Below are 14,052 nucleotides of genomic sequence, written 5' to 3'. Positions count from 1 at the left end.
AGAAACCCGAACGAAAGCGCTATGACCAGGTCTGCCGAAGCAGCAAACCACAAAAAGGTTGTGAAGGCCTTAACAAGGGCAAAGTTGACCCAGTGCTTCGCCCCGCCCGAGAAGAGCAGCAACAATCACATCGAACTCGTCGCAGGATGCGTAATGATGGCGACTGTTTTTGTTTTTTCTGCTAAGCATATCCCTCTTCCGTTGCCGACCACTTCTGGGACATTTTGCGCCACGCGGCGCCCGAATCGGACACAAATCAGCTGCCGCCAAGCGCTGTAAGCTGTCGTACCTGATGATCGACGGATCGGCCACTGAAGAAACAGAGCGAGTCACCGCGCTGCTGAAGGGCCACAAGTGCGGCGTCGTGATCGACGAATCGACAGACACATCGGTGGCACAAGTCATGGCGCTTGAAGCGCGGATATATGATCCCAAAGACAGGCAAACACGCGATCTGCCGCTGGAAGTGGTGGAGCCACGCGGCGGGACCGCCCAGGGTCTCTTTGAAACGACGATGGGGGCCCTGCAGGCAGTCGGTGTCGACCGATGCGGCAGCATCGATCTGGGTGCCAACAAGCGTTCAGCCGTGATGGGAGCCAGTGGCGGCGTCCGCGCGCTGCTGGAAGAGGTGGTATCAGGTCCGTTCGTCATGGGCTGCGTGTGTCACTCCCTGGCGCTGTGCACCGGCCACTCCGCCCGCTGCCTCCCCACCTGACAAGAGATGATCGTAAAACACATCGCGAGGTACCTGTAGTGTAGCCCCAAGCGGCGACAAGCCCTGGCCCTGGTCCAAGAGGCCGTAAACGCGCCCTGCCATCAAAAGTCCTGCGGTCCTGGACTCCGTGCCGCTGCACAAGGCAACTCAGAAGATGCTTCCAGCTGCAAGCCCATCGAGGACATCGACTTGGGAGGTCGGTGCGAGAGCCTACTGCTGGAGGAGCTGCTGCGAGAAGGCAAGAGGAAGATGCCTCGAGATGCCCTGAGCTTCCTCCAGCAATGCTGTGGCCAGATCAAACACTGCTTTGACATAAGCCTGAACGGCGTTCTTGCCAGACTGTGCGGGCTGGGCCTTGCAGTGACCATGTTGCCAGGGCGCGGCAAGGTCCGGCCGCACACACTGGCGCCCCTCATAGTGCACTTTAGGCATTTGGATGCTAAGAAACCAAGGCGACCTGAATGACAAGTGGCGCGAGCACTGGTAGCTCTGGCAGCAGCCAAGATCCAGGAGAAGCTTAAGGGGACCCACCAGTGTTCTGTGCAGAGATCGCAGAGAACACCAATCCCACTGGAGACTTTTGGTTCTGTGCACTCATCAGCTTCATGCAAAACCTGATGTTACTGTCCCACTCAGTGGTTGCTTTCCCGAGGATCTCCAACCAGGTCAGTGAACAATGAAAATCCAAATAGAAAAAGAACAACATAATTGCAACACCATTTGCACATTTTACTGATTTACATTGCATGGGATATGTATGGCAAATGTAGTGATTATGCATGTCCATAATCCTACTTCGTCAATCTTCATGTCAATGAGGCCCATTGAATGTTTAGACAGCTTTTAAGATCAACTAAACTATTATGCATGCAACAAGGGACTTTTCTCACTCCTGTCATTTCCTGAATGCAGGTCAACTGGGTCAAAATGGCCCAAACCAACTGGCTGAAGGTGGCAACAATAGGGAGCATTCTGGAGAGACAGTTGGTGAGGAGAAAGGGTGATGCAGGGTGCTCAAAATTTAACAATCACAGGCAATGATAGACAATCCCATCACTGGATGCCCCCTACTGAAGGAACTGTGGGTCTCTAGGGGAAGCTGGAGTCTCACCAGAGGCAGCAAGCACTGACCAAGAGTAGGAAGAGATGAGAACACAGATGAGGAAAGCATGTTGCATGAATTGTTGCACACTACAAAGACATTGATGTAGTGAGGGATTGATGTCTTTCTCAAATTTGGTCACTGGAAGACCTGCCATTGGACCTGTCATATCAGAAGCTGGTGAGAGGTGTTTGTATGTGATGAATTGCCATCATCACACTGTGATCAGCGTTAGTGAGTCATCTTGGTGTGCTCAGCATGATTGAAAGTCACATCAGGAAGGAGGGACATGATAACTCTGCTGATCTGTCAAAAGCATCATTATATTTTATTACTATATATTTTATCATTATATAATTATTTTTTGTTGCCTAAACATTTGAGGTGCTGTGAACTGGGATGACAGCACAAAGCAATGCAGTCATTAAGTTTTAAACAGAGTCATCTTAGTCACATGCTGATGCTACTATACTCTGCAGCTTGATACATATCTGAATCCAGTTTCCCTGGTAATATATCTACTTTTTCAATGTTGGCATATACTACTACTTCTGTTCCACCCCATCCCCTTCTTCCCCATGAGCAGCAAAATATACCTCAGAAGTCTAAAACAATATGTAACATCAAATGCTGTGAATAAAAATGTGATTTGGTGCAGGTGATCATGAGATATGAGAATCAAGGTAGCATCAATCTCAGGATTTTAAAAATATCCTGCCTCCAATATAGCAGCCCACTTCAGTCGCCCGTGACTTTTAATTGTCCCATGACTTTTTCAACACAACTTTAATCCCTGTTACCTTCTATTTGGCTTTTTATGCAAATTTTACCTATGGCAAGGTTTGTCCCTTTTGGCTTTTTAAATTTAACTTTAGTCCCAGGCAACTTACAGAAATAAGTACACAAATTAGAAACTAAGACAATCATAGTCAAAGGGGCAGCAGCATATATTGAAAATTATGTTCAAAAATGGTTGCAATGATCGCGTAGATGCATGCCACGCCAAAATATGCACAGAACGCACCAAGTCAAGTGGTGGCGACAGTGGAACAAACCGCAAATCAATTTTCAGACTGCCAGCGTAAGAAGCAGGAACTCCATACACCACCTAACACCTACTCAACTGAATCAATTGTTGTTGCCGCCCTTCGGAGTACACTTGTCCACTACCCCAACAATTCCCGCCCACCACACAGAGCTATTTCCGCGACCGCACCAAATACCGTACCAGCTTCGTTCCAGTGGCTACGCAAACAAGGCTGCACAATGTTCATGGCCCCCATGGCCATGCCTGCTACAATAAATGACGTCATGGTTCTGTTACATGGGCTGAGGCCTACCTAAAAGGCTTTTGCTTTACACTCAAATAGGAGTGCAGTTTCACAACGTAAATGCAGGCTGAAGAGTAAAATAATGACTCACCCTGCCTCCAATATGCGTCAAAAATCAGCTTCCTGCTCGAATTTCTTCAATTTTCTTCCCAGATCTGGGAGGGGGGAGGCTGAAGCCCACCCCACTGAGAAGGAAAGTATACCCCTGCGCTTACATCTTACAAGTCGCGGCATTTCCCTTTTGATTTGCCTAATATTGACTGTGTAGCAGTCCTTGGGCGTTAAAGCTGCTATATTATACCTGTAAACTTGGGTTTGGAAAAGTTCTCATGACGAGCACTACTAGCGGTAGGTACGGCAACACGCTGCATATAACTAGCATTAAAGTTGAAATATTTCCGTTCGTCTGCGTTTGTTCGAATTAAAAGCTAGTGAACAAAATTTTCGGAAATAATTTTCAGCTTGCCATAGACATGACACAAAGGGCCGAAAAAAACAAACCAAACAAAGCACAACCTTCATGAGCATCCCCGATTTGCTGATCCCGGAGGCTAATCGGCAAGCTGTACGTCGCCAACGATCATCGCTCGGTACGAAATGGAAAAGTACTCAGTGCGTAAACAAGGCAGGGGGCTTTAAGGCCGTATCCGGCCTCAGTTGGGTTTAGCGGTGGGACCCAGCGGTCAAATGTTCAGCACTTTTTGGCAATTTAATGGCGCCGGACTCCCTTAATGTCGAAACGGCTGCCCGAGGCATCAAAACAAAATACCGAACCTAACATGCACTCGAACCCAAAACCAGGGCGTTGAGAAAAGTATAAGGCGGATGGAATGGCCGTATGTCCCGATTTGGCGCCCTTATGGGCGAAATTCTGTCTACGCATCTGGGTGTGCCTACCTTGCCGTGAACTTGCGCTTAGCATAACTCAAAGGAAGTTATCAGTGGCGCAGGTTCACAAAATCACAATGTCACACAAGAGCTGCCTTCCGTGCGGTGTAAATCAAAGCGGACCTGGAAGATTTTCCAAAAATGTAGCCCACAATGAGCCTCATACACGCCCGGTTTTGCCGGCAGTCCATTCCATCCACTACTGCATCGCTGCACTTAACTGAGACGACATGATGCCGTGTGCAGACACGACAGGCCCTGGAGCGCCGACATGCAAAAACAAATCTGGACGGCAACCCCTCGGTTTTTAAAGATACATGACGCTGCGTGGCCCTACTCAGCACGACGGCAGTACACCCAATCACATCGTTCGGTTTGGCATATCGTACGATTCGCACGCTGATGGTACGATAGCACGCACGCTGAAAACTCCGAGTCTGCCAGGCATTGGCGCACACTAGAGCTGACCGTTTGGTATTTCAATATTCGTTTTTTTGCATGTCTAAATCTTTTTTACTTAGATGTTCACTCTAAATATGTATTAAGGTGAGCATGCGGCAGGCGGGATATGCCTGCCAATACGACCATTTCATTGCAATGCTAGTGGGGAGAATGTCGAGTCCAGAAGAAAGGTCATTGTCGAAGGTCGGCACGACAAACCCGTTAGTTTTTCGTCACACATATAAAAAGGTGGCCTTAACCAGTCAACCCAGGACAAATCACTAACTTCGTGCGTAGGTAAGAACATTGTGGAAATATCTCCAAAACGCCGACATATCTGGCAGCGCTCACACCGCCTTGTTTCATAGTGCAGGTGGCTGTGCTGTGGAATATTACACTACTCTTAATGTAATATTCTACTGCACAGGTACCTTCAACATGCCCCCAACAATCTGTTACACCAGAAGTGTACCATTACTAAAATGCATGCGGTCACTCTCCCCGACACTTGAACCCGGTGTCGGTGATCCATGAGAACCCGCTTGCACTTCGTCGGCCACAGGGGTATTAAGACAACTGTCATGAAATTCAGAAGTTATATTGATAGCATTTGCAACGATTTGTTCGCTCTTCGGCAAGCATTACGATCTTTTTTATCATCGAAATAGCTATTTCGACCGTCGAATATTCACCAAATCCGAATTTTCAGCTGATATTAGGGCATTACGAACCCGGATGTTCAGCTCTAGTGTGCACGCACGAACAAGCCTTCGCAAAAGAAAAACAGCCAGGAACACTGACTTTGGGCAGGCCTAGCCTATGCTTCTCAACAGACTCACAACTCACGACCAGGTCGGCGCGTGTACCGTTCAGATTGCACTTTCATAACCACAAAAGGTCCACTTCAGTGTCCCATCGCTCAGTGTACTCGCGAAGTGAATTATTTTGTACACTCGAAGGGAAGCGGTGACCGAATGTTGGGCTAATCTGTGGTAAATGGCGGTACACCCTATGCCCAGCGTACGACACGCCCGAACTGAGCCGCGACGATCATCGCCAGCACGATCTGAACCACGGCGATCAACGCTACGTCCAATCTGAGCTGCGGCGATCAACGCTACGTCCAATCTGAGCCGCAGCGATCAACGCTACATCCAATCTGAGCCGCGGCGATCGATGTCAAGTTCGACATGAGCCGCGATAATCAACGCGATGTGCGACCTGAGCCGCGGCGACCAACGCCATGTCCGATCTGAGCCGCAGCGATCGACGTCACGTTCCATCTGAGCCGCGGCGACCAACGCCACGTCCGATCTGAGCCGCAGCGATCGACGTCACGTTCCATCTGAGCCGCGGCGACCAACGCCACGTCCGATCTGAGCCGCAGCGATCGACGTCACGTTCGATCTGAGCCGCGGCGATCAACGCTACGCCACGCATGGTCCGGGTGTCGCGACGAAACGGCGCCCTCTTTAAGTGCCGCCGCTGCAGATCCTGCAGCACAGTTGAGGCGGCAGGCACCCGTGCCACAGCAACTGGTTCAGGTCACGTCCGGCATGATAAGCTTCACGTGCTGCAGCTGGTCCAGGTCACGTGACATGATCCGGCTGCACGTGCTGCAGCTGCCCAAGGTCCCATGACATGAGCTGGTTGCACGTGCTGCAGCCGGTCCACGTCACGTGACGTGGTCTGGCTGCACATGTTGCAGCTGGTCCAGGTGCATGGTGACGATGTGGCGACCGGGTATCATGGCTAGTCCCAGGGGGCGCGGCTCGTCCCGGGAGCCGTCCTCTGCAACGACAGTGCACGCGCTCACATGCACAGTCGACAGTGACGCCGGGTCAGTGGCCGCCACGCTGCGAACGATGACAGTACTCTAACACGACCACAGGTGCAGTCGCACTGACAGCCATGCTCAGTCATACGTCATGATTGATCATCATAGTTTCACTTTATTGTGACTTCCGCATTACTTTTTCGTTATGCAGTGCTCTGCCCTCCAGGTTTATCACTTGGTGGAAAATGACGTCCATTGACCAGCAGTTTCCTTCTCTCTCGGCTTGGTCAAGCTAGCCCATGTGAAGAGCGACAATGAAAAACACCTTACACCGGGACAGGTGGGGTCACAGCACATGATTACACACCTGTTCCAGCAAAATACTGATCATTCAGTAATGGGAGCTTCGCTGCTCACCTCTGGGTGGCATATGCTCCATGCAGTTGCCGAGGATGACGTTGGCGTCTCGGTCCGTGCACCAGAAGATGCCCATCAGTGACCGGCCGTCTGTCATCACGATCCGCATCGTCTTATTCAGGTACGACTCCAGCAGCAAGCGACCTGGAGACTGAAAAAAACAACACGAGCAAATGGCAACGCGTACCATAACACAGCGGTGGCGAATGGGTTCCATAAGTAGGTAGGCAGGTTGGTGCTCGGGGAATCCCACCTCTGACATTCTGGAAGGCTGAAGTGATGACTTGGGGGGCCGAGCTACTAAACCCCACCGTCGTTGCCGCCACAAGCGAAGTCATACATAACTTCAGAGTGGGCGCCGCCTCACTCTTCAGTTGGTGACGCCACTGCCGATACGTATTTACCCAGATACGAAATCCCTGGAGCTGCTTGGATACACACCTGGTTGAACAGTCACAGCTATTCCACGGTTGGTAACTGGCATTCGCCCATTAAAGGTATTTCTGCGCATTTGTATGGCGTTTTGAGCTGAAACAGCCGTTTTGAGGACCTTTTGATGCAGTTCAAGGTCATGTCCTCCAAACAAAGCACCCACTAATTCGCCACCCGACACAGCCCCCGCGACGAGAATGACCGGTTGTCGTCGGCTTTCGTGTGGTTCGAGGTAGTCTTTGAGTCTGTCTGCCAGATGCTGCCAGGATTGCTGTCGTCACAAAACTATTCCATGACGCAATCAAACAATAACATAATGGGGCGCATTTTTACAAACTTTGAAATTCCGTTACTTGACGTCGTTTTTGAACCTTAAAAGCTTACCATTAGTTACAATAAAATTTTCCCATTATATCTGATGCCCACCTCAATATTTTCAAGTGTGGAACATTCCCTTTAACTTCACGGCAAGAAAATGGTTTTAATGACTCATGCCCATTGCATATCAATATTTTATATTTAAGACATGCTCATCTCTTGGGCCTGTTTTGCGACAAAAGAACAAAATTGATAGCACGCAATCCCCGTGGTCTTCCACAGAAAGGATAGCATGCTGATCACATATGATAACAGCCAACTGGCCATTGAAAGTAATGTTGGTCATGAAAAGGTCTTACAAAGCCTTCCTACTGGCCACCTACCGCACATACCATACACCATGCGACATGGGTGGCAATGAAAGGTTTTTGCAACTCTTAATCGCGATACTGAGCACACTGCTAATGTTGAGTACCCTCTTCGATCGCGAGGGACGTCGCAAAATGACGTCAGGTTAAATATTAACTCCGTGAGACCAGTTTTCGGCGAAAGCGTATGCGAGCCTAAAAAGGAAGGGAACTAACATAACCACGCTGCACACAATCGAGTCGCCGGCGTGCTGCATGCAGGGAGCCACCTCATGTGACTGCCCAGCTAGCGAGAGCATCCACCATCAGTGTGAAGCGCTGGTGGATGAAATTCTACACCATGGGAAAGCGCAGTAGACGAACAATGGCCAAAAAGGCCTGCAATCACGTCTGCAATGATCGCGACTGTCGGGAAGGAATCCGCCGACAAAAGTGGGAAATAGTGAAAAAAGTGGTCAGCCAGCGACAAAAAAAAAAACAAAGACGCGTCCGGAGCTTTTATCTGATCTGGAATGGGCCGTTAAAACGTCAGTGAAATTAAAATATATTACTGAATGCCCACAAAGTACATCATACCCAAGCTGACCGAGCAACTACGACCTTATCAGATTCTGCTATCCAAATCACGCAAAAACTCGCCCATTGACGAATGACTGCAAACAAGTTCTCATTCGTAAAGAGTCACCATTCAACCCACAAAATCTCCACAATGACCTGGTCTGGGTTCATGATCCATTGGAAATACCAAGATCCTACCAGTGAAATGTCATTTGAAACTGACATGGAGCATAACATCCCACCAGGCTGCCAGTCTGCTGCACATGATCCTGGAAGACATGTCTGGTACTGCTGAGGTAGGGCCCAGCACAGCACCTTAAAAGGGAAACAAATATCCCAAAAACACATTAAGTTTCAAAAAGACATCAGCAGCCAGGTTAGATGCCACAAAAATCATCGAAAAATTATGATGCCTCAAAGAGGGTGTAAAGAAAGAAAAACGCAAGTCATATGCCACAGCTGCATGTCATGCCATAGCTGTCTGGAATTTATTTAGTCCAGTCCAGTCCAAAAATAAGCCCAGAAATGTCACCCCTGAGCATGGTGTGAGTGTCAATTATTGTGCATATGATCTGGCTGCCCCTTGCCTCATCATTTGTCAAGCTACCACAACTGAAAAAGAAAGGGGCAGTTCATTATTTGGGCACTGAACCTACAACAAATATAAAGCTTTAACTCTGATACAATGCATGTTGAATCTATTCTGCACTGCCACCCAATGGTTTACTCATAATTTACCAGACCACAGAAAAAGATATGACTCACATGGTTTTAAATAAATAAATAAATAAATAAATAAATGTATATATATATATATATATATATATATATATATATATATATATATATATATATGTTTGCACCAAGTCAGCTGCTCATCTGATGCAACTGTGCAGAGAACTTCTTCTTTGACAATCATCCAGTAACAATGTACCTCAAGTTCATGACAATACACTCATGGGCCTGTCATATATGAACTGAAATGGACCACTTGAGCTTACATTTTATTCCCAGGTGTCTGTTCAAAATTTTCAGCCAAAATATCAAAGGGATTTATCTTTACTTAAGACCACATACATTCTGTTGTGACTGGCAAACACCATTGTTTTCATTTTTACTAGAAGAAGCCAGGTTTTTCTAGCCTATAGAAGAGAGGAGTATCTAAAATGATTACCTGAGAACTTATGATAACACCTCCAACCATGCAAGCCTAAGCTTTTCGCAAACCAAAATAAGTAGTGCAACACCTGAGTAAAACATAGTTATTGAGCTCCCATTTGCAGCCTATACAATTGAAACAATAAACTGGGTCAATACTGAAAACTAAACAGTTTACCTGATTCTCCATTTTTGGCTGTTTGGGTGGGTGCTGTCTAGGGTCATGTCTTTGCTTCTCAGCTTCAATTTCTTCTGACTTTAAAGTCATATCAACCAGATTGTTGTAGAAGTCCCCATTAGGAACTCGGCCTGATGACATTTTTTGCAACTGAAATCAAGCCACTTCTCAGAATATCACAGCAGGTGAAATATACATAGCATCAAAGAATGGGCAATGGGCATACCAGTGTAATCATTATCTGTATGGAGTAAATTAAATTTCATTGGCTTCAAAAACAGCTTTGGCATCCAGTTGTTTAGTTAACTGGAATGTTACTACTTTTCCAATGTTGTCTTTGGTTTCACAACTTAAAAAATCTTGCAATGATGCAAGCATATATAAATGTGTAGTGATTACCATTCCCACATCCAATGGCAAGGCCCAAGGTCTTGAAAACTATTACAAGATGAAATAACTCTAATTGCCATGTAAAAATATATCAAATGACTCAGGTAACAAACAAACAGCTCCATGTATCTACCCCCTATATTGTGTCCAAAAAGCTCAGAACCTTAATATGACACACAGTAAGCATATGTCGTAATGCAAGTCAATGTCTATATTTAGGACACAGCAAGACCAGTCACACCATCTATTAGTTCCGCACGGATATGGGTGGCAGAGCCGCAGGGATTAATGCTGCAACTCGTAAAACCAAAACGCTTGAAGAAGTGATATAGAACAGATCAATAAAAATTCATCCAGAGCACCGTACAAGAGTGGTCATTAAATGCCCACCCTTCCAAACTTGCGTTGCCACATATGTGTTTTGTTATCTATGTACTGCCTCAAACGGTTCTTCCTGTTTTGTCTCGGGGAAGTCGTAATTGTAAATAAGATATAGCCAGTTCGTCGAATTGGTGGGACTAAAATTCCAGGCATTTTTAAAGCATATTGGCTTCACATAATCCAACCCGACCTCATGTGAAAGAATGAAGTACACATTTGCGGAACGGATTTCTTTAATTTATTGGAAATACAGCCCCATCCGCTCATTCCAACACATTCCGGCGACTAGTCGCGCTGGTACGAATTTGCAGAAGTACGGTGTTTTGTAAATGGGCCAGCGACCTCGGTTGTTCCCCGTCACATCAATAGGTAGTTAGGCGATTCGCGTGGGGGTGCTCATGGGATTCCAGGATCCGCATTGTTGCTTAAGTGAGGTACACTCTGGGCTCATGTTCGCCAGGCGGTGCCAGTTCGCCGATATCTGATTGACGGCAGGAGTCATAAGGTGGTTGAGTTCGGGTAACCAGCTTTAAACATCATTTGCTACTTTTCTTTGGATGCATGCGTTAACATACAACTGCCCCTCTCTCTTCTCCAGACTATCCGATAGGTTGGCAGGGGGATGTCGTCGCCTAAAGAGGTTTGAGTGGGATTTGGTATAGTAAGGTGTGTATGTGGGGGGTGGGGGGGGTGGAGGGGGAGGGACAGCATGATCACCATGAACATTTTCCATCCATGTTGCAATAGACTATAGTTAGGAAGAATTATTTCACTTTGTGTTAATTTATGTGGTAAACTATGCAAGGTTAAATGCCTATCTTGATTTCTGGATTGTTTACATTTTTTGCAATATGAATATTTGATAAGAGGGAGGGGCTGTAGTTGTACCCATTGTCCCCCCTGGGTCTGTCATTGGGTATCTAGGCCCATTCCAGCCAGTGTGTTTGAAATAATTGCAGCTGTAATGAATGTCCTATATTATTCTGTGTGTAATTTCTGAATATTTGGTATGGTTCATGCTTTTCCCAATTGCTTTGCCTGAAAGCTGGTCTTTGCCAATTGTACTCAGATTAGATTGTATAATTCTTGTGTCCTGGGTTTATGATGTTTTAGGCAACCTAACCAAACTACACATTTATAAAAGTTTGATATACTTAGCATTGCTTTTGATGATTCTAATTTGCTACATGTTATGTTCAAGGATTATGCACCTCTTCAGCTGGACACAAACTTTCATCTTGGCATCTGCATTAGTGCTCTCGGACTGTACCCAGGTGGTGGAGGATGACATACATACACTACCTGTTCTGCTATGGTGGACACCATTTGGGGGAAATCCTAGCTTTGTGCAGGAGTGTGGCACCCACCGCTGTGTGGTGACTGATGATCGAGCGCGGACCACCGATCCACGCCTGGGAGCCTTCCTTTTCTATGGCTCTGACCTGCAGCCATGGGACCTACCGCTGCCACGCAATAGCCGCGTCTTATGGGCGCTGCTGCACGAGGAGTCACCCAAGAACGCGCCCATCTTCTGCCATGATGACTGCATAGGACTTTTCAACGTGACGTCAACGTTCCGCAGTGGCAGCGACCTGCCGCTGACATTGCAGTACCTGGGTTCGCTTGACGAACTGACGTCGTCGGCGGCGCTGTTGTCGTTGGAGCAGAAGGCGGCCGCGGGGCTGGCGCCGCTCGTGTACCTGGCCTCCGGCTGTGACAATCCGCTGCAGCGTGACGAGTACGTGCGCGAGCTGATGCGCTACATCGCCGTCGACTCGTACGGCGCGTGCCTCAACAACCGGCAGCTGCCGACGTCGCTGGCCGACCCAGCCGAGTCCGATGAGACCGAGCTCGATGCGCTGCTCGCGCCGTACCGCTTCTACCTAGCGTTGGAGAACGCCGTCTGCGACGACTATGTAACCGAGAAGCTGTGGCGCCCGCTGCGGCTCGGCGTCGTGCCCGTGTACCACGGCGCGCCGAACGTACGCCGCTGGCTGCCCAACAACGACTCGGCTGTGCTGGTCACCGACTTCGCGTCGCCGCGCGCGCTGGCTGCCCATCTGCGTCGACTGGGCGCCAATGCTGCGGCATACGCGGCCAGGCTGCGTCATAAGCGAGGCGTCATCACCAACCGGCTGCTACGCGAAACATTGGCGGCGCGCGACTGGGCAGCACACGACCGCACGAACGGCCCCAGCTTCGTGGAGGCGTTCCAGTGTCACGTGTGCGCGCTGGCGTGGCGGCCGGAGGTGGCGCCGCGGACGCGCCGACCGCATGCACTACGGCTGCCCGCGGCCGGCGCCGCTGCTGCCGGTTGCCGGCCGCTCGTGGTGGGCCGAGCAGTGGGAGCACGCGACCTACGAGGCACGCCTCATGCGCCGCCTGGTGGACGAGGGCCGCGCCGTCACGCGTGATCCGCTTCTACGAGCGTGTGCTGCACCTGCTCAATGGCAGGGACGAGCTGTGATCGACCCAGGGATGGGACCTCGTGGCGGTGCACCGCGCCCAAGCTACGTCTTTTTCAGCCGCCAAGAGGGCATGCAGTATGGATTGAAGGCCCACTTATGATATGAGCTTGTAGGCGGAGTTGTTTTTGCATATTATGTCGTATCGTGTCACTTCATCTGTATGTTGGAACAACAGTCCTGTAATAGCAAAACTATTGCGATAATTGACGTGGGTCATTATATGCAACATGTGTCTGTTTGATACCCTGGAATTGGAGCGTGTTATACCTACACTCCCCCGCTGAACTTAACAACGCTGAGCACGTTTGAGTGTCTTTCGGATCTCGTGATTACGTGTCCAGACTTGACTATCGACCTTAACGATGTTGGCAAGTTTTTCGCAAGTATGCATCATGTTTTGGCAGGGTAAAATATTGTAGCGGTGCTTTTCGATGCAATATCATTACATTTTATACCTGCGTGAAGACGGCGTCTACACGAAAGCACTGAAAGGAGCAGGTGCTGGGCATGGGGCAAAGGAGCCTTGCAACATCCAGCAGTGTGAGACCCCTTTTCACTGGCAAAGCCAACAGAGCCTGAGTTAAGTAAACTCATTTAGTTTTGCTTATTTGTCGTGATATTCGGACATTACCCGTCCCACTGGTGGAGCCGCTGGAGAAAACTAACTTTCGAAATGGCCTCCCGCTCTGAAAAATAGCAATATTTTACGATGTATTCGTCGCTGAAATTAACGGTTTGAGCATCTCTGTGTTCAACGATATGCGTGGTCAGGGTTGCATGTTTTCTATTCATTGGGAGAGGGGGAGGGCAAATTTGGGCTTCAGGCTCCTATTTTTGAGAAGACAGTGAGCCTAGCTGCGGGAGAAGCCCGTCTTTTGTCGTATTTTGGGTGGTATGCTACGTCATTTTTTCGGTGTTAAGCTCCCGTCTCATCCGGGGAAACTGCTCCCCTGTGGACAGTGTTGGGTTACATTGCCCCGAGAAAAAAGGCTTTGTCTCCCTCGGCTATATTAAGTTGATGCATCCGGAATGTCGCTTCCTTAAGCCCATTGAGGAGGCTTACCGAAAAGGTCGACATGACCTTCCCCAAAAACTTGATTTCTCCCCGGATTTCGGGCTACTTCGAATTT

General features: G+C 48.5%; 3 protein-coding genes across 17 annotated transcripts; 2 read left to right on the top strand and 1 right to left on the bottom strand.

Moving 5' to 3' along the window:
* Positions 1–572: 572 nt before the first annotated feature.
* LOC119094205 (uncharacterized) lies at positions 573–2,331 on the top strand. Its single transcript, XM_037217281.1, has 2 exons — positions 573–694; positions 1,628–2,331. The coding sequence occupies exons 1-2, from the start codon at positions 590–592 to the stop codon at positions 1,754–1,756; spliced, it is 234 nt and encodes a 77-aa protein (XP_037073176.1). The 5' UTR covers positions 573–589; the 3' UTR covers positions 1,757–2,331.
* A 2,728-nt stretch (positions 2,332–5,059) lies between these two features.
* Positions 5,060–10,494, bottom strand: Sbat (LSMD1 domain-containing protein Sbat). 5 transcript variants are annotated; one of them, XM_037216838.1, is made up of 4 exons: positions 10,464–10,493; positions 9,684–9,814; positions 6,672–6,822; positions 5,060–6,268 (listed from the first exon to the last, which is right to left on the bottom strand). In XM_037216838.1, exons 2-4 carry the CDS (start codon positions 9,771–9,773, stop codon positions 6,153–6,155), a joined length of 357 nt encoding a protein of 118 aa, XP_037072733.1. In that variant the 5' UTR covers positions 9,774–9,814; positions 10,464–10,493; the 3' UTR covers positions 5,060–6,152. The 5 variants fall into 5 exon arrangements, with proteins under 5 accessions (XP_037072733.1, XP_037072731.1, XP_037072732.1 ...); XM_037216836.1 differs by having other exon boundaries at positions 9,684–9,833; positions 10,464–10,488; XM_037216837.1 differs by having other exon boundaries at positions 9,684–9,833; positions 10,441–10,474.
* Positions 10,495–10,779: 285 nt separating this feature from the next.
* Positions 10,780–13,386, top strand: LOC119094014 (alpha-(1,3)-fucosyltransferase 10). Of its 11 annotated transcripts, none has more exons than XM_037217071.1 (3): positions 10,811–10,823; positions 11,053–11,120; positions 11,656–13,386. In XM_037217071.1, the coding sequence occupies exon 3, from the start codon at positions 11,660–11,662 to the stop codon at positions 12,866–12,868; it is 1,209 nt and encodes a 402-aa protein (XP_037072966.1). In that variant the 5' UTR covers positions 10,811–10,823; positions 11,053–11,120; positions 11,656–11,659; the 3' UTR covers positions 12,869–13,386. The 11 variants fall into 11 exon arrangements, 9 of the variants coding, with proteins under 9 accessions (XP_037072965.1, XP_037072966.1, XP_037072963.1 ...); XM_037217069.1 differs by lacking the exon at positions 10,811–10,823 and adding an exon at positions 10,831–10,888; XR_005093739.1 differs by lacking the exon at positions 11,053–11,120 and having other exon boundaries at positions 10,780–10,823; positions 11,903–11,990.
* Positions 13,387–14,052: the final 666 nt, after the last annotated feature.

Source organism: Pollicipes pollicipes, unplaced genomic scaffold (assembly GCF_011947565.3).
Source record: "Pollicipes pollicipes isolate AB1234 unplaced genomic scaffold, Ppol_2.1 Scaffold_4002;HRSCAF=4701_pilon_pilon_pilon, whole genome shotgun sequence".
NCBI classification, from domain to species: domain Eukaryota; kingdom Metazoa; phylum Arthropoda; class Thecostraca; order Pollicipedomorpha; family Pollicipedidae; genus Pollicipes; species Pollicipes pollicipes.
The sequence above is the reverse complement of the archived record's forward strand: the minus strand, read 5'-3'. Positions and strand labels throughout refer to the sequence as shown.

Excerpts from the sequence above, each read along its gene's own strand:
- LOC119094205 (XM_037217281.1), top strand. The coding sequence starts at position 590 with ATGGGAGCCAGTGGCGGCGTCCGCGCGCTGCTGGAAGAGGTGGTATCA. Across the intron at positions 695-1,627 it reads CGCTGTGCACCGGCCACTCC|GTCAACTGGGTCAAAATGGC; the intron begins GCCCGCTGCCTC and ends TCCTGAATGCAG.
- Sbat (XM_037216836.1), bottom strand. The coding sequence starts at position 10,487 with ATGTGGCAACGCAAGTTTGGAAGG. Across the intron at positions 9,834-10,463 it reads GGCAACGCAAGTTTGGAAGG|TTGCAAAAAATGTCATCAGG; the intron begins GTGGGCATTTAA and ends GCTTGATTTCAG. Across the intron at positions 6,823-9,683 it reads AGCCAAAAATGGAGAATCAG|TCTCCAGGTCGCTTGCTGCT; the intron begins GTAAACTGTTTA and ends TGTTTTTTTCAG.
- LOC119094014 (XM_037217070.1), top strand. The coding sequence starts at position 11,660 with ATGCACCTCTTCAGCTGGACACAAACTTTCATCTTGGCATCTGCATTA.